At 55.2% G+C, this 24,622-nt stretch overlaps 1 protein-coding gene across 2 annotated transcripts; it reads right to left on the bottom strand.

Annotated features, from left to right (window-relative positions):
- Nucleotides 1–6,235: 6,235 nt before the first annotated feature.
- On the bottom strand, nucleotides 6,236–19,543 carry ANHX (anomalous homeobox). 2 transcript variants are annotated; one of them, XM_060029322.1, is made up of 9 exons: nucleotides 19,295–19,543; nucleotides 16,987–17,114; nucleotides 14,912–15,035; nucleotides 13,813–14,026; nucleotides 13,271–13,391; nucleotides 11,826–12,118; nucleotides 8,330–8,477; nucleotides 6,583–6,667; nucleotides 6,236–6,322 (listed from the first exon to the last, which is right to left on the bottom strand). In XM_060029322.1, exons 1-9 carry the CDS (start codon nucleotides 19,541–19,543, stop codon nucleotides 6,236–6,238), a joined length of 1,449 nt encoding a protein of 482 aa, XP_059885305.1. The 2 variants fall into 2 exon arrangements, with proteins under 2 accessions (XP_059885305.1, XP_059885306.1); XM_060029323.1 differs by lacking the exon at nucleotides 11,826–12,118 and having other exon boundaries at nucleotides 8,330–8,458.
- Between the last annotated feature and the right edge of the window lie 5,079 nt (nucleotides 19,544–24,622).

A 24,622-nucleotide genomic window follows, 5' to 3' on the forward strand; every position in this document is an offset into this window, starting at 1 on the left:
CTTGCCTCTGGAATATTGACAAGCGGCCAGACCTGGGCTGTGCACCAGTCCAGAAGATGGGGGATGCAGGTTTGTCTCAGGTCCATCTTGCTGGCTAGCCAGGTGCAAGGTCTTTAAAGGCAAAAAGGGTAAATGAGAGGGGGTCTTGGTGATTTCAGCTTCCTGATGAGACCTCAGTTGCAGGCTTCCCGGCGCCATCCTATGACTCGATGTGTCATTGGTGATTGTGATTGAGCTTCATGTCCCTGAAAAGCAAACTAGAAAACCATGGTCTCGTCGTTCTTTAACCTGTTTCTAGGAGAGAACAAAGGCCACGGTTGAGGCATTTTATTATTTACTTAGAGCCTATGTGATGGCTTAGCAATTTTAATTCCTGGTTGGCCCCTGGTGTTTCCTCTGACACCATCTGGGCCTGCTTTAACTTCGTTTCTGCATTCCCTATCTTCCCTAATTAGTAACTACATGTGTCCGCTCTTCAGAACTCAGGAAAGGCCTAGGAGAGTAAAGCCTTGCTCTGCAAACAAGAAATGGGGGACATGGAGGGTCTTTTGAACCCAGAAGGGCTCTGCAGGGTCCTGACCAGTTCCCGCCCCCCACCCCTTTTCTTTGATACTCCTCAATCCTGAGGGGAACAGGGGCAGGACAAGAAAAGGGATACACTTTTGTAAAGAAAGGTTAATCATAAACTCAGCAGGGGAACTTGGTATCAGAAGCTTGATTTAAATACATCACCTTCCTACCATGAGTCCAGTACCGAGCTAGGGACAGGAGGGTACAGCAGAATATTCTCTCCTCCTGAAAACTATCAACTTTCTGGAGACTCCCAGCCATGGGATTCCAAGAGAACAGATACTACAGGAAGGAAGCAGACCAGCAACATGTGACTTGAAGATCAGAGCTACAGAAACTCAGAGAGGGGAGTGGTCAGGATGGGCTGGAGCTGTCAGGAAAGGCTCCAAAACGCAGCGGGAACCTGACAAACTACCTCAGCCAGGTGACCAAGGTTAACAGTAACAGTGATACGTGTCTCGAGAGCCTACTGCCTTGATATAAAGTGATGGGAAAGCCCCTGACCTCTGTGATCTGCTTCCACAAAACCCATAACACCTCTCTAACCATGAGAAAAACACTAAGTAACTCCCAGTGCGGGACAGCCTACAGAGTACCTGCCCAGCCCTCCTCCACCCTGTCATGGTCATCGAAACAAGGAGGGTCTCAGAACCTGTCCAAGCCCAGAAGAGCCTAAACAGACATGATGATCACATGTCATGTGGTGCCTGGATGGGATTCTGGAACAGAAAAAGGTAGAAGGAAGGGAACTTGAATAGAATAAAATATGGATTGCAGTTAATAATAATGTTTCAGTAGTGCTCATTAATTGTGACAATTCTGTAGAAAACTAGAAAGAGAGGGGAAATTAAAGTTAAATAAAAGAAATGTTGCTTCAGATTGGAAACCTAAAAGAAATTGGTGATTTCCTAGTAAAAATACACAGTAACAAAATGGACCCAAAAATAAGAACAATGTAAACAGACCAATTAGCATAGAAAAGCTAGGAATGGTGCTTAGAAATCTCCCACTAGCAAAGACCCCGGACCATTTGGGTTCACAGTTAATAGCTGAGTGTTAAGTGACCTTTAACAAATTCTGATTTTAATAACAAAGTCTGATATGCTTACGTATTTCATTTAGTGTAGGATGTCACTGTTTACAGAACAGACATACTTTATGTAATATTACAAATATGCTGCCTATTAAACTGACTTTCTCAACAAAAGGAAAAAGTTGTCAATGAGCTTACTTCCATTAAAGCCAGAAAGGAAAAATGTACATATATTCTCGTTTTGGTGTAAAGACTGTATTTAAACTTAATGTTGTGAGTTTTAACACACCTCCTTTTCAACGTGTCGATTAACGTGTTCAACGGCATCAACACTGTAACAAGAAAGGGCCATCAGAACACTCACGAGGGCAAGAACACAGGGGCGCTGGCCCTCGGGTGGCTGGTGGGGCCGGCCGGTCCCTGGAGCACGCACCGCCCTTCGGAAGTACCACTATGACCCTCTTCTGTACGAAAAATGCTGTGTGCCCTGAGTGACAGTGCCTTAATGCGGGGATGCTTTCGTAAAATACCGTTGAACCTTGAACAACTCGGGTTTGAACCACTCGGATCTACTCACGTGTGGATTTTTTTAAATAGAAAATGCTGCAGACCGGATCCACCAACGCGAAACCAGGGTGATGGAGGGCGACCGTCAGTCATACTCCATTCTGACGGCAGAGGGTCGGCACCCCAGCCCCGCTGGCTCAAGGGTCGACTGGAGCCCTGATGAAATTCTAGTGAGAAAATAAAGAGAAACCCTGGGGCAAAGCCCCGAGGACGAGATTCCGTGCCCGTGTCCAAGACCGACGCCCGCGCTCTGCCTTCCCGGACCCTGTCCCCCGAGTCCCGGCTGGGGACAGCACGGGCTCCGCAGGCCACCAGAGGGTGGCATCTTGCTCAGGGGAAGGACACTGCGGTGTCTTCGGGACCACGAGTGAGGGCAGGCATGGCTCACCCACAACGACACAGCCTTGGAGTGGCGTGGCGCTCAGGCGCCACCAGCACCAAGTGCGTGACTCAGATGAACACGGTCCGGCCACACAGAAGGGCTCCCAGCTGTGTAATCCCGCAGGGGCCCAGGTCAAGCCGCACGAGCCCCGCGGATGCTGTTACAGACACACAGGCCCGGGCTCCCCAGGGGTCGGCTCCAGAAGCGGATCCACACTACACTCGCGCACACAAACACACACACACACAGAAAATGCCTTGTGAGTGAGGACCGCAGCTATGCTGTCCCAAGACAAGAGCTACCAGAAGCTGGAGGGAGCCCTGAATCAGATCCTGCCCCTGGTGCCCTCAAGGCCTTGCCAACACCCAGATGTCACACTTCCAGTCTGCAGGGCCGTGAGACGACAGATTTCTGCTGTTCTGAGCCACCTGGTTGGTGACACCTCGTTGTTCTGTTTTGTGGCTGCACCGCACGGCTTGTGGGATCTTAGTTCCCCGACCAGGGATTGAACACGCACCCTCAGCAGTCAGTGTGGAGTCCTAAGCACTGGACCGCGAGGAAGTCCCTTGTGGTACTTTGTTACAACAGCCCTAAGGGACGGATACAGGCACCCTCTGCTCTGTCCCTTTCTCTCCAGACCATGGTGAGTGAGGGTAGAGGGTAGAGGCAGGGCCCTTCACAGACAGACCAAGGCCACTGCTGGCTGGTCACTCTGGCCCTGTCTGGGAGCTCTGGACACAGCTCTCGGCCTCCGGGGGCCATGGGAGGATGAGGGGGCTCCCTGGAGCTGGTTGCGCCCCCCCCCACCCCGTTCCTGGAGCCCAGAAAGCCCGGGAGTAGCCAGACCCCACCCCTCACCGTCCTCTGGGCCCCTCCCCCAGCCATCAGCAGGTTGGAATGGCCGCTATCTGCGTCTTCATCTCAGTAGGGGAGACACAGAAAGAGGCACTCTTGCCTGGTCACTGCATCTCACCAATGTCCCCTGGCTTAGGCTGGCCCTTTCAGGAAGGGCAAGCAGGACAGACTGTGGGCCAACACCCTCTTCTCGGAAGGGCCTGGGGTCAAGCCAGGAAGCAGGAAGGGAAGTGGTGGGCAGGAGGCCTGATTGGCAGGACGCGGAGGGCAGAGCCCCCTCCCTCCAGGTGCTCTGTGGAGGAGGGGCGAGCCTCTTGCCTCCTTCCCTACATCTGACGCGGCATGGGTGGCCCTCCGCAGGAGGTCCGCTCTGTCAAGGGTCAGCTCCAGAGACTTTAGTCCATTTCCTCCAAAGCAGACCTGATGCAGCTGGCTGAGTCAGGACTCTGGGACTTTCAGGATGGAGCCCAGTGTCTGCCAAGGGTAGGAGGGAGGAAAATGCCCTGGGGGTCCTCATGAGACCCGTTCACCAGAGTCCCGCCTCTGACTGTGACCAGTCCCCACCCAGGGAAACCAGGGTCTGCTGGCCACAGGACACCAGGACAGGCCCAGAGCTCTACATGTTTCCTGGGAAGGTCGAGGAGGGCACAGCCTATAGCAGCCCAGGGCATCATAACCCCTAACCCCTAACCCTAAAGCACGTTCACTAATCGTGCCGACATGTCGTGCAGAATTTGAACGAGGGCGAGTGCGCCTGAAGAGCGTGCTTCACGCGGGTGAAGAGTGGGCACAACGCACTGCGGAGCTCAGTTATTTACATCAATCACCCTTTGGGTGAAGGGTGAGTCATAAAGTTGGAGAGTGACTCTTGGCGGCGAGGTGTACACTGTGTGCATGTGCGGGGAACGTCGGTGACGTCTGAGATCCCACACCTGGGGTAAAAGGGAGAGTAAAGTGTTCACGAATTCTGAGAATTAGGTAAGCACATGAGGGAAACCAATGAATTAGTTAATAGAAAATTCGATGAGAAACAGGCTATTTACATAGCTTCAAAGAACCACCCCCTAAAATACTTACACAAAGAGAAAAAGAGGAACTTTACAGTGGAGAAGCTTGGTCGGCAACACCCTAACCAGGTGATGGAGATGCGCACCATCAGCAGTGGGGTGAGTGACAAGGACACGCGCCGCCCAGAAGACGCAGTAAGGACCAAGCGTCACTTCTGGGATCTTCCGTCCAAATGCAAACCCCAAATCACAAGGGAACGTCAGACATGGCCACTCTGGGGGACGTTCTGCAGAGTAACCAGCTTGCAATACTCAAGCCGAGGTCATGGAAGGCCAGGCAAACCCAGGGACTGTCCCAGGCTGAAGGGCACTGAACGCCCTGTTGAGTAGAGGCAGCCAGTGCTATGGGGAGATTTGGATTCTCTCACATCCAGGGCATTACTGGGATGACGACCTGAACTCTCATGGGGTCTGGCAAATTAGGAGGCAGTAAAGCACCAGGACTGATTCCCTGATTTCCATGGAGGTGCTGTGCACGTGTAGAATTCCTTATCTGAAGGAAGCACATAAAAGTATTAGGGGAATATGATGGGGCAGCAGGTCAGTAACTTGTTCTCAAATGGCTCAAGGGAAAAAAGATCTTTGTACCCCATTTTCAACTTTTGGCCAGTTTTCAATTGTTTCAAAATAAGAAAATGTTCTCAAACTGAAAGGTCCGAGTTTCCGGGAACCTGGAATGTGAGTGGCCGTCCACGTGGCACCCCTGTCACTCGTGATGCTCGGCCCTGCTTGTGGTTCTGGCAAGGAAGGTGGGGCGTGACGGGATGCAGGAGTGCTGGTGGTCTCAGCTGAGACACCGCTCCCGGGGAGCTCTCAGTGTCCGCTCAGGCGTCCCAGGCTCTCAGCTGCTCCCACTTCATCCCACTCCCCAGCAAGCACCTGGAAGCGCCCCCGTGGTCCTCTGCCCCTCCCCACTCTCCTGTGAGCCCCGAGGGCACAAACCTGACTTTGCTCCCCGCTGTACCACTTTTGTCGACCAACAGGATGGGGAGGTGAGGGTCAAGGGCCCATCCCCGGGGAGGACAGTCCCGGGTGCCAAAGCTCAGCCCCTGGCCTGTGCGCTCAGCACACCGCTTCCACCTTGGGGGCAATTCCTCGTTCCCGGGGCAAAATGACCAGGCAAGGGGCAGAGCGCAGAGATGCCCACGGGACGCTGCTTATAACACGGAGCTGGTGGAAAGGAGCCGAATATCCCTCACCAGGTCCTGATGTGTGGAGTAGTGCCCTCGCGCTGTGCAATGGGGGCCAGGCCTGGCAGGGGCAGGTGTCCGGGACAGTTAAGTGAATGGGGGAGGGGCGCGTCAGAACAATAAACTTTAATTGAACAGAACACTTGGTCGGCAAACACAACGGATCACAACAGCGAGGGGAGGCGCCGCGCCCCACCCAGCACTCTCCTGCGGTGCGCGTGCCTGTGGGCCGCACTCACCACGCGGCTGGGCGGGAGGGTGGCTGTAGTGCCGCACCCTCCTCTCTGGAGAGGGGCCTGCCTGCCCAGGAGCTTGACTGCAAACTGCTGCTGCCTGAGGAGAACAGACCCACCTTGGACTTCTGACTTCACAAATGTTCCTCAGATGCTTCTTGCAGCACAGGGAGTTGCCAACCAAACTATTCAAACATGGCAGCCCTTAGTGCTTCTCAGCAGAACCCCCAGGGAACTCTGGGGGCCTCCTTCTTCTGTAGGGACAGAGCTCTGCAACTTGTGTTACCAGATTCCACACTTGCTCCCCTGGAGCGCTGGCCAGGCTCCCGAGGGGCAGCTCAGCCCAGGCTGCCCCCTGAAAGCTCAAGGAGCATCCTGGCTCCCCAGAAGGCGTCGCTGGAGGTCTGGCCATCGGGCCACTGCACCTGGAATGCCAACACAGCATCACACATGGAGGTGCCCTCTGTGGGCTCTGCCTTCCCATCCGGGTCACCCTGATCCTGGGACCCGTCCCCTCTGGACTCCGCCCCATGGCACCTGCCTCCAGTTCTCATTCCACCGAAGTCCAGCCTCGAGGAATCCCTGCCCCATGTTCAACTCTGTCCATTTTATTCACTCCAAAGTCCCAAGCTGAGGACCCAGGAGTTAGGAGGGAAACCCACGGTACCTCATAGGAAGGCCTCACCTGGCTGGAGGGCATGGGCTGGCCCAGGTCCATGGCTGGCACGGGGCCAGGGAAGGCAGGCGGGGCCGGGGCCAGCTCCGGGGGGCTGGAAAAGGGACAGTGTCAGGACAGGCCCTTTTCCAGGCCCTGTTTGAGGCTCACACTGTTTACTGTGAGCGCCACACCCTGAGAGCTTTCTGCCCATCAGAAGCCCTTCCTGGTGCCGGACTCTCTTTTGGGAACGGCCTCCTCCTGCAGGGCCCTCAGGTGTGCAGGGTGCTGGAGGGGCCTGTGTGACACCTTGAGCAGGTGGCTCAGGTAGTCAGAGAGCACATCAGCGCAGGCTCACGGAGGACGGGATGGTAAGCAGAGATGTGAAGGAAGAAAAGGAACAGGCCTGAGGTGTGACGGAGCCCAGAGGTCCTTAGGACCAAATCCGGGGAGGCGGCAGGGGACGCAGATGCAGCCGCTCGGGACAATATCATGCGGTCCCTCAAAGTCAGACCACACTCACCCTGTGACCTACTCATCCCACCGCCACGTGCACATCCCTAGAGACACGAGGGCAAACACGCAGGCCACCACGCGTCGGGAACGTGCACAGCAGTCCCAAACCAGGAGCTCCCAGATGCCCGCCAACAGGTGGCGACAATCCACACCAAGGGCTCGGCCTCCGCCATGAAGAGGAAGGGGTGCGGACACACACGGCAGCAGGGGCAGGTCTCACAGGAGTCAGGCTGAGTGGAAGAAGCCAGACCCCAAAAAAGAGTCTATGCTGTATGAGTTCACTTATACGGAGCTCTAGAAAACGCAGCTAAAGAAAGCAGGCCCTCGGTCCTGGGGTGGCAGGGGTGGGAAGAGCCCCGTGACCCATGACTAGCAGCACAGCTATGGTTTGTAGGATACGTAAGTCACGCTCGGAAAACTGTCCTGTGCACCGTCTAAACATGTTGGTTTACTTTATGCCAACTACATCCCAATGAAGCAGTTTTTAAACAAGGAATCAAGGTTACCAGATCAAAGCAAGGATGAGCTGGGGCACTGGAGTCCAAGGGTGATACAGCCAGTGGAGGGGCCCAGCAGGCCGTGAGCGGCCCCGTGGCTGCTCTGTGTGGCTCCCGGTCATAAATGGAAAAGTGAGTCCATCAGCATGGTCTGAATTTTCCCACCATCTGGCTGTTTCCACAAGCAGAGCCTCTGACTTGGGAGGCTCCTCCCCTTCTCTCCCATGTCCCCCAGTAATTCTTCCCTCACTGGGTACCTGGCCTTCTGCTCCCAGACTTGGGAGACCCCAAACCCTGGGGACCCTGTCCTGCGGTCCCCATAGTAGATTCCCTCTCCACCGGAGGACCCCTGGCCCGACATCGCCTCCTGTGAAGCCTCTGGACGCTGCCATGGCTGTCCCAAGCCCCTTTAAAACTCCAATTTGGAATATACAATCAGGATCTTGATGCTGTCCAGAAGCTAAAAGCCTTTGGGGAAAAGAAAATGCCTGAAAGAGGCTGCTGGGGCCCAGGGAGAGCTCTGGGGACGCGTGAAGGCCTAAGCACCACCCCAGAACGGACGCCCGTATCTGCTCCAACGCTTGTCTGAGGGAGAGAGTACCACCTTCTTTCAGTAGATGTAGGATGGGGGACTGTTGAGGTTTCCAGAAATCCATAAGGAAAGGACGCACTCTGCACCGTTGGAGATGGTGAGTCTGTGCACCAGGCATCCTGCCCACGGCCCGTAGGAAGTGTCACCTGAGCCCTGTGGCTCTGCAGCTTACCTCTGGGTGAGGGTGAACTCGGGAGCCTGCAGTGGAAGCCGGGGCACCAGGAAGCCGCTCGCCTGTGGCTCCGCTTGGCCACCGCTGGTACCTGGACCCTCCTCCAGGTATGTGCTCCGGGCGTTGCTGCTGGGAGGGTCAGCTAATCCTGCACGGGAAGCAATCCCACAACCCAGTGCTGGGGGAAGGGAGCACAGTCTACGTGCAGCACAACACAGGCCTCCGTGGAGAGGCAGCCCCCAGCCTCGGCTCCTGCGCTGAGGGAAGAACAGCCACCACTGCTGATCTCAGTGGCCTCTGCAGGCTCCCAAAAACCAAAACAAGGTCAAGTTTTGCTGACCTCAAATTTCTCTTTGTCATTCTAGATCTCATGCCAGCCCCAGTGCCAAACAAAGGCTCAGCACCCCAGTCCACCCTACGCCCACCACGGCTGTCTGAGGAGAGACCCCGCGGTGGTCCCCGTTCACCACAGGCTGGCCCAGCCCATGGCCGTTGCCCCCCCCTTTCACCTTGGGTTTCACCATGATTTCACTGCAGTGCCAGGTGTTACTACCTTCCCTTGCCTTTTCTCTCTACTTAAAATATTGTAGAAAATCTCTCAGCGTGTCTGTCTTTCACCCTAAAAGGCAAGCCCCTGTGGACGTGATCAATTCTGGGTCGACAGACGTTTAGGAGCAAAGTGAGGTAAGAAGGAAGGTCCATTGCTGCCCTAAGTCTATCCAGGTGGTAAAACTAGCATGCATCCCCGATCTCAGACCCCAAACAACAGTCCTCCCTCCTGTCTGCCAGAGCCGAGACCTTCCTAACCATTTGGTGCATGACTCTACCTCCGCCTTCTGCTGTTTCCCCTTTCCTGCAGAACTTTACAGATAGTCTGAGGTCCAGGAAATATGGTTAACTGCTAATTTGAACATTTCCAGTTTACACAGAATAGATCAGTGGGTTTTATCTTCTTCCTCCAAGAAAAACAGAAATAAAAAGCCCGAAGCCTAGAACAAAGGGAGTGTCATGGGAAGGGTAATTGGCAGGTGGGAGATGTCCATGTTCTGCAGATGCAGGGCACAGGTCTTATCCCATGGTGGGGGCTGTCTGAAGGGAAGCTGGGGCATAAGCAGGGGCCAAGGACCCTGAGAGGTTTGCAGGGAGGGAGGGAAAGCAAGGTGCTCAGGCAACCAGCAGGGAGCTCTCCAATTCCCAGAGAACACACCCCTCACATAGGCTGGACACGGTGTGAAGACCAGCTTCCCTCCTCCCAGTATGAGGCTGGCCACTGCCCATCCCAGCTCCAGCCTTGTTAGTAAACATGGACAGGAAAAGGTCTCTGAAATCAAAGACCAAAGATCAGATGGAAAAGCTGCCTCAGAGAAATGAGTCTCCAGGCTCTTCCTCTTTGGGGCACCTCTTCCTCCTCTGTTCAAGGAAGGGCCTGAATCCACAACCCCAACATTCCCCCCTTCAGGCAAGAAAGCACATTTTCTGAAACTACTAACTAGGATACTCGGAGAAATATAAGATACTGCATCTATAAAAAGTAATATAATCGGGGCTTCCCTGGTGGTGCAGTGGTTAAGAATCCACCTGCCAATGCAGGGGACACAGGTTCGAGCCCTGGTCCCGGAAGATCCCACATGCTGCAGAGCAACTAAGCCCGTGCGCCACAACTACTGAGCCTGTGCTCTAGAGCCTGCGAGCCACAACTACTGAAGCCCACGCACCGAGAGCAGATGCTCTGCAACCTCAACGAGAAGCCCGCACACAACGAAGAGTAGCCCCCGCTTGCCACAACTAGATAAAGCCCGTGTGCAGCAACGAAGACCCAACACAGCCAAAACTAAATAAATAAATTTATTTTTAAAAACTTATTAAAAAAACAAAAACAAGTAACATGATCTATGAAGAAAGGAAAATCAGAAATAAGAAAAGAGAGCTTGGGGAACTTCCCTGGTGGTCCAGTGATTAAGACTCCATGCTCCCAATACAGGGGGCCCAGGTTCAATCCCTGGTCAGGGAACTAGATCCCTCATGCCTCAACTAAGAGCCTGTAGGCGACAACTAGAGACCCCACGTGCCGCAACTAAGACACGGCACAGCCAAATAAATAAATAAATAAAATTTAAAAAAAAAGAAAAGAGAGGTTGGAGTTCTCTTAAAATGTATAATTGTCAAAATATCAGAAGACAAAGTTTAAGACAAAAGCACATACAATAAAAAAGAAATTTTTTAAAAAAGGTAAGCATTTTGGGAGATTGGTCCAGGATTTCCAACATCCAAATAACATTTGTGCTCTAAAGAGAGAACTGGAAGGAGGAAACTATCAAAGAAAATCACAAAAAGTGCCCAGAGCTTAAAGAATACCTTGTTCTCTGGTTCTTTAAATCGAAAAGCTTAACAACAAAGTGAATTCAAAAGACTCACACCTGGGACCATCACTGTGAAATTTCAGAACACCAAGACTTCAAAAATAAAAAGCTCCAATAAAGGAAAAATACGTGAACATCAGAATGACATCTAACTTAAAATGACAACATTGGATGCTATAATTGGATGCTATGTTGCTTTCAAATTTCTAAGGTAAAAAGTATTTTAAACTCAGAATTCTGTCCCTGACAAGTCATTAATCAAACTTGAGGGCGGATTAAAGACAATTTCAGAAGATGCAAGGAAACAGACACTACCTTGCAGGCACCCTTTCTTATAGAGTTAATTAAAGACATTCTCTAACATAACAAGAGTCAAGAAAGAAAGAACAAGCCTTGCAATTAAGGAAACGCTGAAGCAAACCCAGGGAAGCAGTTAAAGGTGCTCCTGGGATGACGGCTCCACACCAGACTGGGAGCAGGAAGGAGGCCCTGGCAGCAAGTCTTCAAAGGGGATGCTTAAGACACTGCAAGAAGTTAGGAATGTGATAAAAGCAGACAATGTAAGAAAAAAGGGAGGCAATGACAAACTACAAGACGACCTGTATGGGACCACAGAAGACTAAGAAATTTAGGTGACAGGCTGAGTTCAGCGCCAACATCCTCCTCAGAAGCTGGGATGTCACAAGATGCTATCGTGTTTGGTGCACGAAATATATACCTGAATACGTATTCTTTAAAGGTATTTATAGCGACAGTTACAACTAAGGAAGAAACTAGGAAGAGAGAGCTAGAGGTCTGAACAGCTCAGCCCTCCTCCGTTGTAGCAGATGTTGACTGGTTAGTTACAGGGACTGGAGTACAGGGGTGGCAGCCATTTCATTTCATTTTAACTCTTTCCTCACCATCTTATTTTTTTAGTCACATGCACATTTTATTTTGAAAACAAAAATAAAATGAAAACTATCCAGGCTGTTGGTGGGAAGAGCCTGTTCCAACTGCCCTGGGTTGGGGTCTAATCAAATATAAGAGATTCAAGCAGAAAGTCCTGGCCCCTCAAAATTCTTCCCCGTCAAATAACATACAAGCAGTTGAAGCATCTGATGTAGAAACACATAGTCTGTCTAGCATAGACCCACCTGTGGGGCTGGCCTCACCAAGGGCGGTGATGGACACAGCCAGAGGAGCATCTGCAGGGCGCATCGTGAGGTCCAGCCCGTGACTATGGATCAGTGGCCTAGTCTGGAAGGAAACTTCCTTGGAGGATTCCAGTGCAAGAGATGTCAGCCACGACACGGGGGCACCCAGAGAGGGGTCCAGCATGTCGCTGCCAGCAGCCAGAGGGCAGAAACCAGAGCCAGGGAAGACGGGAGGAAGAGTGGCAGGATCGTGGCTAGGCCCCTCCTGGTACATCTCACCACCCTGCAGAGACCTGGGGAGCAAAGTGAACACCATCCCTCAGGCTGGGGTAGTGGGGCCTGGGAGGAGATTCCAGCCCAGTTTGGGAATCTGGGCTCCGGACTCAACGCAGCCACAGATGGCTGTGGGGTCTACCCCAATCACGCTGCCTCCACAGTTCTCCCTGGGGCTACAAGGGTTCCAGAGACACAAAAAATACTATCCCTGGAAACCTAAGATACATTAGCAGTTTATTTACAAAGCCCTTCAATGAAACATTGCTCCACAATATTGAAGGCTGAAAATGATTAGCAAGAACCTAATAGGTGAATGATTAAATGAAGGTGGATCTTAAAGGAGTGTTAGGCAGCAGTCAATAATTTAAAGAATTAAAATATTCCCCAAATGCTCCCTGTGTCTCAGATGGTGCTCCTGGGCTTTTGTTAACAACCCCCCGCCCCTGTAATCTGTGTAATGACATGCGTGGCAGGGTCCATCACTATCCCCATTTCACAGGTGAGAAAAAGCAACACTGAGAGGTCACGGGAACCTGCCTAAGGCCACACACCTGGGTAGTGCCAGCCTGGACGTGAGGTGCCAGCCCAGGTAGTGTCAGGAGAGATGCTTAAAACACAAGTGTAAATGGAAAAAGTGGGCACCGCTTGATGTTTACGCAGACGTGGACCTGGTCCCACACTCAGACTCAGTCCCGCTGCGGCCGGCACTTTCTTCACAGCAGTTTGTGCGGCACCACAGGGGCAGCAGGGTGAGGGAAAGCGGTTAGGCAGGGCCTGGTCTGTAGCAGGAACTCAAGAAATGTCGGCTGTTACTAACCTAATGATATACCAACCATACCAAACGCTAGAGAGACACAGACCACGAGGACAGCGGGTTTGCCTTTAGGAGATAGGTCTGCACGTTTTTCTTTCTGTTTTCCCCAGTCACCAAAATTTACGTGAAGTCAGGCTGTGAGTCAGGCTCCAGGGAACAAGTTTGGAGTCCATGACGTGGGCTCCTTGCCAGTGGCTCCCCTGTACCTGGGGTCTCAGCTGAATCTGCCCTCCGCCATCACTGAGCTGGTCCCAGTGCCCGGCAGGCATTCCTACGCCCACTCCAGGCCTGGTCTCCCACTGAAGATGGGGAATTGAACAGGGAACGGTCCCATGGCCCACGTGGGTGGCAGTACCTGGGAGCCAGTGACTTTGGCATGGTCTCGTCTCCAGAGAAGTCTGGGGCCAGGACCAGTGGCTCCCACGGCCCTTGGGTGGTCTCCTGGGTCTGTACAGACCCACTTTCCTCAGGTCCTGCTAAAAGCCGATCAGACAGGAGGAGAAGCTGGGTGATGCTCAGGGTCCCAGCTTCCTTCCCAGCAGGTTAAGAACAGCCACGCTGGCTGCCCAGTATTCTTTGTTTGTCCCCTGATCTGTCTTTGGTCTGAACCAACACCCGTAATTAGGAACCCAGAACACCCTAAATTCTAGTGCTTGGCTCCCTTCCCACTGACTCCTGGCCCTGGCCGCAAAGTAACCTCTCAACGCAAAACGCTGCTGCAGCCCCACCTGGGCCCATCCTGAGTCCAACCTGACCCTCAGCTTCAGCGATCTCGCTTCCCACAGGGTGAAGTACCAAACGTGCAGGCTGGGGCTGGCGGAGAGGACCCTGTCCTGTAACCAGTGACCCTACCTCGGCCTAGCCCTAGACACAGGTTTTGGGAGAGGGGTCACTCACCCGACCACTGAGGCCTGTCCACGCACCCAGAGCCAAGGTGGGGCTGGCCTGTGGGCTGCGGGGGGCTCGGGCCGGCCTCCCTCGCGGTGCGGTCCTCCGCCGAGTCCCGGGCTAGCGCCGCGCGCTGCACAAGGGCCCTCTGGCGCCGCCGGTAATTGGCGAACCAGTTGTAGATCTGCTCAGTGGTCAAGCGCGTCTCCGAAGCCAGGTCCTCCTGCGCCGAAACAACACGCCGCTTGCCCAGCCCGCTCCTGAGACGCGGGGCCGGGACCAGCGGGCCGGGACACAGGGCGGCCGGGGCATCATGCGGGCCGGCGCCGTGGCCTCTGGCCTTGTTCCTCCTCAAGCCGCCGCCCGGCCGACAGCCACTCGCAGCCGGGAGGGCTCGGCAGGGCTTGCAAACCGGACCCTCCCGAGGCGCCACCAAACCACTGACCGCCCGCCCGCCGGGCCGGTGCGAGAGCGCGTCGGCCTCGACCGACCCTGTGATCAGGCACCTGTCCTTCCTCAGGAGCCAGATCCGAACCACCACGGGCCACAGCACGGAGCTCCAGTAGGGCTCCGCTGATTGGACCCGGAGAGAAGGGGCGGGGCGATCACTGGGAGAGCCCTGCTGATGATTGGACCCGGGAGAGAGGGGGCGGGGCGATCATTGGGAGAGCCCCGCTGATTGGACCGGGAGAGAAGGGAGCACGCCAGCTTTATGAGCGGCAAGGCTCTTACTGCTGCCCCCTCCACCTGCTCCCGAGAGCTCACCCGTGCATCCCTCCGGCTGGAGTCCCAGCCGCGGTAAGTGCTCAGTGAGCACCTGCTGAAGCCACACTGGATGACGGGGTATTAAGACTCCCGTGATGAAACTAACCCCGCCACGTGTGCAGGCGGCTGCCAGCCAAAGAGCGCCGTCCCCAGAGCAGTTCAGGGCAGGCGGAGAGCGCCAGCGCCCTGGCAGATAGGCCACTGGGGAGGCGGGGAGGTGCGGCTGAGGATGCGGGTCAATCCCCTAAGGGTGGTGATGTCACCTAAGGGTGGGAGTCCCCTAAGGACCGGGGAGGGTAGGCTAAGGGGAGGGTTGCCGGGCCTCGCTCTCATCTGCTCTTACCCGCTCGGCCTTGCTGGGGTTGGTGCTCACACCCGAAGCAAACTCCTGCAGCTTCTGGCGAACTTCTCTGGGGAAGTTCCGGCTCTTGAGGCCGTCAGGGCAGAGGGAGGCGGGCGGTGGGTTCCTGGATGAGAACAGTGAGACCCCTGGCTTCTTCTGTTGTACCTGCTGTGCTCCCCTGGACTTCCTGTCCTTTCACTGGCCACCCGCCTCCCCTGCAGGACTCTGTGCTGCAGTCCCCGGGTCCATCCCCTGAACAAGGGTGGGGTCTCGTGTCGCCTGGGCCCACACCCCACACTTTCACCAGGGTTTCCAGTACCACTCACTGACCAGTGGCCATGGCTGTTAAAGCTGGGGGATGAGGGTACTGAGGTTGGTTATGCTACCCTCTTTACTGAGTGTATACTGGAATTTTTCCAAAAGAAAAAAGTGACATATAAGCAAACAGCACCCGTCTATACAAGATTTGCTAGCCAAATGCCAATTGAACAAACCCCCATGAACATCGAAAACACACCCCACACATCCCAGTGGAGCTCAATCTCCTGCTCCCCACACCGTCCCCCAGCCCATCCTGCGCATCCCAGTGAGAGACCACCACGTCCCTGCCAATCAGGCCAAGAGCCCTGCAGCCAGGTTTATTCTCTTTACCTTCTCCAGTACATTCAACCTATCGTTAAATCCTCTAGAGTCAATCCTGACACAACCCTTTCCCCAGCCATGGCCACTCCCAGAAACTCCAAGAACCTCCCACCTCTGCTCCTGCACTAACCACCTGCTGTGACTCCAGTGTCACCCCTCCTTATGCCCAGAGCACGCCTTCCCTGTGCTCAGGCCTCCCCCAGGCTCAGCCCTGTGCTGCAGCCCGACCACAAGCAGAGGACCAGTGAGTCACAGTCCTCTACTGAACGAGTTCCGTCTAGCATTCCTTGCTCTGAATTACAGGATCTGCTTTGTTTCCTGGTCTACTGTCCATCATCCACACCCGCGGGCAGCTCCAGGACAGCAGGGCCCCAGCACCTCTAGTAACGCGCAGCAACCAGGGGCCTCTTCACAAACACTGCATGCTGGTCCCCAAGGCATTTACTTTGCTGAGCCACCTTCTGGCAGGCTGTCAGAGCCTATATGGAGGGACCTGACTGCATCCCTGAAGACCTCAAGGCTGACTAACTGCTGGGCTTTGAGGGCATATCTGGCGCGCACCGTGAGAAAAATTCCGTCTGATCCAAAAGGAATCCATCTCTTCTTCCATCAACCAGGCCCATGGCTCAGAAACTCCTGTCACTTGGGCTTTCAGGAGCTCAGAGCAAGACCTGCAGCTCCTCCTGGCCAATGGGGGACACCCAAGGTCAAGAACAAAGGCTCTCCAGTCTCGATGTCTAGGCTGGAATCCTGCCTTTGCATCTCTGTAGTGTGTAACCAGGCAAGTGACTGACTTTTCTGTGCTTTGCTGTCCTCATCCACGAACGGTGATGATGGTAATGATGATAACTAGTAGTCGTAACGTGTACTTAGTGCTGATAATGGTCATCGTGGTAATTATTATCAACATCCATCCAGCAGCCACCGTGTACCAGACGGCCTTCTAAGCGCTATGTGTATCTCATGTGGTGCTTGCAGACCCTCACATTTCTCTCTCTTTTAATGGTCCTGCAGCCCTGAGGGGCCGTGCTGGGATCCGGGCCAGGCACCTGCAGAGCCTGACCATGGGCATTAGCTGAGCTGAGGGGCACCCATCCTGCAGGAAGCGAGCGAGGTCAGGGTGCCCACCTGCTGCCTCCCTCACTGCAGGGCCCTCACCGACAGGCAGTGGCTCCTGCTGCAGCTACAGCTTTCGGCCTGGGTCCTGGGAACAGCTCCCCGTCCTCGCCCTGCGGGCACAGGTCGGAAAGCGTCCCCACAGCCAGCTGAGCGGTGGAGAGGAGGGCACCTGCTGCTGTGGAGCTTATTACCCTCTGTCTATCACTGCTTCCTCTTATCTCCCTGCCTCTACTCACCTAAGTCCTTCTGTGGTCTTGGAGGGCAAATCCCTTGGGAGCCCCGGGGAATAAGCACCAGTAAAGGCTGGTGCATACCTCTTCCTGCACCGGAACTTCTGCACCGGGGTCAGCGTGGCCACGCCGAGCCTCTTCATGACCAGACGGTAGTGGATGTCATTCCAGAGCTGCACCAGCTTCAGGCTGCCACCCGGCACCCGGCATCCCTGTGGACAAGAGCCTGCTGAGACCCGGCACGCTCGCCTGCTCCGGAGCCCCGCCGTAGACCCAGACTGACCGCTAAGAACATCCGCTCGCTGGTGCCCCGCGGCGAGGGCACGAGTCCCATGGCCGGGCTCCTGTCCCCAGCAGGCCCTCCCACGAATGGGAGGTGGGCACGGCTCTCCCTCGCCCCCCAGGTGAGGGCCAGGCAAGGGGAAGGCCAACTTCGGGCTGTGGCCATAGCACCCAGAGGCCGAGCCATGCTGAGAACCACGTGGTCAGGTCTGAGCGGCCTGAGGCTTGATCCCCATCCTGCGTGAAAGGCCTTTCTCTCCCACCAGCAGGGCGGGCCCCTGGGGCTCAGTGAGTTCAATCTGAGCTGAGGGGGACGAAGGGGTCCCGGTCTGTGCCAGTGACAGCTCCCCAACCCAGTGTGGCTTGGTCATGTAAGCAGACTTTAGCGATGGCCAAGGACGCTGAGTGAGGGCCTCCCCTGGACACAGCCCCTGTGGTCAGTATGTGGTTCGTGCCTCTAACCCCAGTGTTCTCAGGCCCATCTTGGTGAGGGAGGTGCTGAGAATCATTTAGCTTCCTCTCAACAGCATCAGAAAAAGCCCATTTTGCTGGGCTGAGAGGCCTGCAGTCTCCTGCCAGGATGCAGACGTCAGCACAACTGTCAGACAGGGAACCCACTTGGAGCCTCCCCACCTGCAGGAGTGGCCCTTGGCGGGAAATGCCCTTTCTTGATGTGGTAGCCCCATCCTTCCTCTCAGGTCTCAGAACACATCACTTCCTCAGAGACATTTCTGGACCATCCTGAGTTACTCCCATCCCGGGAGTTTTTCATCACTGATGTCACGCTCACATTCCATCACTGACTGCCTTCCCGGCAGCTACTTCAACTCTGTGTGTTCACCCATTTATTCTGACATTTGGAAGGCTGAGCCCTCTTATGTTCCAGGTGTTATGCTGGGTGTTGGGGATCCTTTAATGGGCAGAACTAACACGCCCCTGCTCCTGGGGCTTGCAGTGCAGGAGGGGAGGTGGATCACAGATCGAGAAATAGACAGGTTTCTAACCGTGAGCTGAGGAAGGAGCCACAGAGGGGGATGAGGGCTCCCTTAAGTCCTAGCTCGACGGGGTGACGTTTAAAGCAGAAACCAGACAGGTAGGAAGGCACCAGCCACACAGAGTGGTGTCCAGCCTCTGGCAGAGGGAACGGCATGCGCAAAGGTCAAAAGACAAAGATCTCGGGAGCTCCAGGAGAACGGCAAGCAGCCAGCACAGCCACTGTGCGGGAGCCAGGACGGGATGGCAGGCTCTGGGCCCGCGCCTCGGTGCGTACCGTGGTCCCATCTGCAGTTTTAAAACTGCCTCTGGCTGCTGCGTGAAGACTAATAGAGGGGGCAGGAGAGGACACGGTGGCGGGGCGTGAGCGCCAGGAGGGTGCCGCAGGGCTTGGGGGAGAGGGAGCAAAAACAAAGAACTGGGCAGAGTTTAGTATCTTGAAGGTAAACTCAGCATGAGTTATGCATGGACTGTATTATGGACTGTATTATGGAGCGAAAAAGGGAAAAACAGGCCCCCAAATCTCTTATTAAAACCTTTCGAGCCAGATGTATTTTGGAATTCAGAATTCCTCACACTTTAGGAAGTAACACAGGCATATACTACATAATTTGCACTATCCCAGTACGATCTAGGGCTGGAAGCATCCTGCAAGCAAACACCCCAGGATTTGGGTAGCAAAACGTACTGCAGTAACATTAAGTGGATAAATAAAGACAAAAATAGTTTCCCATCAATGCAGCTCAGGTTTGATGCCAACTGAGTTGAGGTTCAAAGTACCACCGGAGGAGTGACAAAGATACTTGTGGTCTCAGAGTTCCCGGATGCAGACCCGCAGCTAAGGGACTGCGGTCCTGGGTCTGTTTGATTGCTTGCCTCACTAACCGGAGTGCCAACTTTCCAAGCCAGGACCACTGGTCCAGGACCAGAGGGATCCGACAGATGGTCAGTTCTGTCTCGGGTTAGCAGGCAAGTTAGAACTTAGTACAGTGAGAGTGAACGGCCCTGGCTCGGCTTATAGCAGCTCTCCCCAGGCTCCTGCTGACTCCTGGGCACTTCTGTCATCTTCAGGCTGCTGTGGGCTGCTGCCCCTCTCCCCGCCCCACCCCGGTCCTACCTCTAGCAGCTGGCAGGCAGCCCGGTTCTGCTCCTGCTGGGCCAGCATGCTGGCGCACACCAGGGCCACATCCGCGTTGTCCAAGAGGTACAGGCGGAGCTGGCTGTCCAGCACGGCCGTGACCAAGGTCTGCACCTGGGCGGGATCGTCCTGGACCTCCCGGCACAGCCTGCCTGCGAGGGTCACCAGGTCCGCCAAGGGCAGGCCAGCACCTCCGCTTCCCCTCAGCAGCTGCAGGAAGCTCTGCATCCCGAGTCGGGTTGGACTCCTCTGAAAACAAGACGAAAGTCAGGACCACCACCAGCGCTGATGGGCTGACTGCACATCAATCCTCAGACCAACAACGCGAGGCCTCTCCCGCCACAGGTACTTGTATCATGGCAGCAGTGAGAGAGGGCGGCGCGTCAGGGCCCGCCAGACCTTCCTTGTAGTCCCCACAACAGCGTAGACCCTGGCGGTGCACCAAGGCCCAGCTCGCTGCCAGACTTCTCACTCCGCACGCCTGGAACCTCTATCTGGTGCCCTCGTGCCCCTCACCCGCCGCGCCACCTCTCTGTTTCCCCCACTTCTCACACCGCTTGTCACTGCATTTCCTCCTTCCTTCTCCAGGGTCTATGGGGGACAGGCCCACCTGCACTGGGGTCATCAGATCCCCCCAGCATCTGCCAGACGGAGAGCAAGGCCTCTCGGAGCGGGTGGGCAGAGCCGCGGGCCAGGGGTTGTGCAGACGCCCTAGGCGCTCCTTCGGAGGGGAGTCAGAGGCCCGCTGAGGCGGGACCAGCAAAATTCGCTTTTAACTATTTTAATTTGGGGGGAAAAAAACCCTTATATTTGAAAACCACAAACATTTAAGGGTTGCTCTAGTCTGAAAAATTAATAAAATTAGAAAGAGAAGGGAGGAAGGAAAGAAGGAGGGACGAAGACAAGGAAACAGAGAAAGAGAAAAGGATGGAGGGAGGGAAGGCACCGAGACAAAGAAACGAACACGTGCCGGCCTCCGGCACAGTCCTGCTGCAGTTTGGGCTCCCTGCCCTCACATCGCCTCGGGCACCAAGCTTCCCGCTCTGCCCGGTGAGGGCACAGGCTGAGTGCTGAGGTAACCTGCAAAGGCCCGAGGGCGGGGGCCTGGCCAGACTGGCTTCCATGCGGCCCGTTGCACCCCGAAAGCCCGCTCTGCTGCCCTCCCACCCCGACACAAACAGGTGAGCCACGGCAAGCTGGACCGAAGGCTTTGCAGTGTTCTAAAAAATTACCGTCTAACTATGCAAACTGACACCAAGTTTTAACAGCATTGGGAGTTTTTTTTATGGCGATACTCAGTCGGGCCAGCACCGCAGGCATGACTCCCGGTCTGCGCCGGGTCCTGCAAAGCACCCGTGCGAGGCGCGGCCATAACGGGCGCCGGCAGCTTGCCAGCCGCGGCCGCTGAGGCGGCTGGCGATCGCTTTTTCAAACAGCACGTGCAGACCTGTGTCCACAACTACCTCACTTCTGTGGAACAGGATCCTGGAGGCGAGGGTAAGGGCGCGTTTTCAGTCGATGCTGCCAAACCGCCGTCCGCAAGGGTTGAGACAACCTGCAGAGAACTGCCGCGCTCCCGGCGGAGGGTCTGGCCCGCTTCTAGCTCTTTCCTCCCGGCAGGGCTTCCAGGGCGCCCGCCAGGGGACGCGCTCTCGCCGCCGCTTCCGAGCCTCAGCGCCTCGTCACGGGCTCCTGCCTCGGGGCCCCACGTTTCTTCCCGTCGCGACTGGCAGGAGGCCCGCGACCCCGCACCCTTCGAGCGACCCGGGTGTCCCCCAGCGCCGACAGCCCCGCCCCACGCTGCTCCAGGAAGGGCGGGAAGGAGGCCAAGGGCCGAGCTCATGGAGAGGGTCCTGGAGTTCGGGAAGGAAGTGGGTTCGGGGGGCACCCCGAACACTGAGGGGACCCGGCCCGGCGGGGACAGAGGGGGCGGGGGGCAGGCGGCTATGCCCTGCGTCCTGCCCGGACACCTCCGTCTGGCCGTGGCCCTGCGCCACCGGACCTCTCCCGGCGCCCTTCTCCCCGCGGGGCCCGAGAAGCCTCCCCGGCGGCCGGCCCCGGACGCCGGACTCAGTCACCGTCGCCCGGACGACCCCCTCGTTCACTCACCTTCATCCGCACGCCACCAACACACCCCAGCCAGGCGCCCGGGGCCGCTTCCGCGCTCGGCGCGCACGTGCTCCGCCCGCACGTCCGGGGAGGCGGCGGGAAGGCGCGGTTGATACAGAGTATCCAGGCCTCCGCCAATCCCTGCAAGGGCCCCGCCCGATGACCCCCGCCCGTGCCCTGCGCCCCCTAAGTCCCGGGGCCTGCGGTTCCGCCCACCTGGGTTCGGGGCATTCCGGTGGTTCTTGGGGAGCCGAGAGGTTCTCGGGGGTCCGTGGCATTCGGGGGGCTGCACGGGAGCCGACAGGTTGGGGGGCGAGGGCGGGGCGTCAGAGGCGCCATGCAGCCTGGTTCTGCGCGTCCTCAGGCCCCAGAAGGAGCAGAGCCGGGGTCCTGGGGGTCCTGGGCTGGGGTGGAGGAGAGGGCGCCACGACCCCCGCCCCTGCAGCAGGAGGAAGCTGTGACCCTGGATTAACCCCACGCCACCGCCCTGGAGCTCTGCGGAGACAAAGCCCGGCTGGGGTCGTAGCCCAGGGGGCAGACACCCCCGCCCCTCCCGTGCCCCCGCAGCCCCAGCCGGAGGCCCCCGGTGATCCCACCCCCGCCTGACCCTGGGGCGCAGCTGCGCGCGGCGGAGAGGCCTTCGCGACGGTGGAGGCCTGGGGACCCGAGTTCTCGGTGACCCTGGTCAGCCACGCGGGGGAAGCCTCTGAAGTGCCGCCGTCCTGGCTCGGACACGGTCTGGCCTCTCCCCTGTGCAGTTTAGTTTGGGGAGATGTTGCACACAGCGAGCCGGAAGGCGCTCTAGAGAGGAGACCAGGAGGGTTTCGAGTTGCTTTTGAAAGGGTGGTCAGGGCAAAAATTCTCTGACGTCAAAGCTCATGCCTGAACGTATGCAAAAGACTTAGGCAGAAAGAGAAACATTTCAGCGTTTGTTCACTTGAAAATCTGGAAACGACCCAAGAGTCCGGTGGAATATTGCTAAACACATCACCCTTCAGAAACAGGATGGGCTCCTGGAGGGTGATTAGTAGTTGCCGGGAGAAAGAATGCTTCCTGACCGGACTAGTGATACATTGTACAATAAAAACGGCTGTTACAAAGCAATGTGAGTGAGACGAGCCCGTTTGAAAAGTACAGACACAAAATGATGTATGCCACATCGTTAAACCCTGGTTGCCACCGGGTGACAAAATTATTGTTGTATTACTTTTATTTGGCTTTAAAATTTTCTTCTTTTGCTTGTCCATGTTTCCTAATTTTTATAAAAAGACAATCTTCTGTTTTTCTCGTTTTAAGGTTCTTTTCAAGAAATGGGAGAAAAAACATTGACAACAGGGTTGGGGGAAGCAATCCCCACCGTCCAAGTATACTAAGGCGGATATGGGTGAACAGAGAGGAAATTGGAGATTTGCTGCAGGAAACCCTCCTGTTGTGGGAAGGTGATCACAGGCCCTTTCTCCAGGACCGGCTGGTGCTCAGTGAGAATATTCCTGGTTGCACTCCACCCATGAAGCATCAATGAAGTTAAAACCTCAATGGAAACCAAAATGTCCAAGTACCTACGTTATTAAATTTAAATGTAATTCAACAAATTTTATGATTCTAGTTCATTGTTATAAAATCAGTTACTTTTTTTGGCTGCCAGGTGAGAAGTCACTGTTTACACACATTGTCTTATTTGAGCCTCCCAAGCCACCTCTGAGCGAGTTATGTTCCCTTGTTACTAAAAAGGAAATAGGTCCAAGTGCATTTAAAACACTTCCAACCAATAAGTGGCCTCCTTGAACTGTCAGACTCAAAAGCATAGGTTCTTAACGTAAGCACATAATAATTTCAAGTATTCTAAATCGGGAAACTCTTCATAAGCTTCATTTTTTTTTTTGCAGTATGCGGGCCTCTCACCGCCATAGCCCCTCCCGTTGTGGAGCACAGGCTCCGAACACGCAGGCCCAGCAGCCATGGCCCACGGGCCCAGAAGCTCCGCGGCATGTGGGATCTTCCCAGACCTGGGCAGGAACCCGTGTCCCCTGAATCGGCAGGCAGACTCTCAACCACTGCGCCACCAGGTAAGCCCCATAAGCTTCATTTTTAATAGAGGTCTGATCTTCCAACAAAAGGTAGGCCAAAAGGTAATTATCCAACACCCACTGTAAATAGAGGCTGCCTCTCTCTTCCATGCTCACTAGTCTGAAATGCAATCATTACCACATAAAGCACCCTAAGGCATACTTACCTGCTATTTCCGGATTTTCTATTCTCTCTGGACCCAGGCTACCTGGGGCGGACTCCCAGTTTAATTGCTTAATAGCTGTGTGACTTTGGACAAGGTACTGATCCTGTACCTTCTCTCCTCTTGGTAAAGTTTATGATTTGTAATAATAACAGGCCCTCTTTCCTCTTTGGTTTGAGATCATTAAATGAGTCAGTACTCTGCACGCGCTATCTTCTTTACCATTTTGTTTCTTACCGGCGTTGTTCACTTTTAACACGTTCAAAATCTGGGAACTTCCCCCTTAGGACTTCTCCTTTTCAGAAATGTCCTGGCCACTCATGTACTTTCCCCCATAATGAGTAGCTGAACACATTTTTAAAAATCCCTGATCCACGGAAGGCTGCAAGCCCATCTAGATACAGCCTGCTAAGAACCTCTACTTCACCCTGAACCCCTCTTCCCTCCAGGGAATTACCTTCGTTCCCAGAGGTCCCCCTGAGGGAGCTGCTTGCCCACCTGCACTGCCCCAGGAAGCCTTCTCGAAGCCCAATCTGTCTGTATATTGGGGTGCTTGTAGCCATGGGAGACCAGTCCTTTGGGCCGTTCGTGGGTTCACAGAACTACGGGGAGCAGGCCGTCTGGGGAACACCCTTGGGAAACCGATGCCTGACAGAAAAAGAGAGGGGATGTGTGACGTCTTGGGTAGAGTGATGAGAAGGACAGAGGGAACGTAAACAAGAGCTGGAAAGAGTGGCTCAGCTGTCCTTCCTTTCTTGGAAGATGGCAGATGCAGGTGGGGCAGGGCACAGGAAAACCCTCCCAACATACTGACCCAGAGGCACTAGGAATGCTTTTTTTTTTTTTTTTTTTAGAGAAAATATTAAAAAAAATTTTTTTAAAGATGAGATGAGTATTATCGATTTTTCCTTCTGCTTCAGGCTCAAAGGTGGCTGGGCAGTGGTGCTGTGCCCAAACAAGACCCACTT

This window comes from Delphinus delphis, chromosome 13, assembly GCF_949987515.2.
Source record: "Delphinus delphis chromosome 13, mDelDel1.2, whole genome shotgun sequence".
Classification (NCBI taxonomy): Eukaryota; Metazoa; Chordata; class Mammalia; order Artiodactyla; family Delphinidae; genus Delphinus; species Delphinus delphis.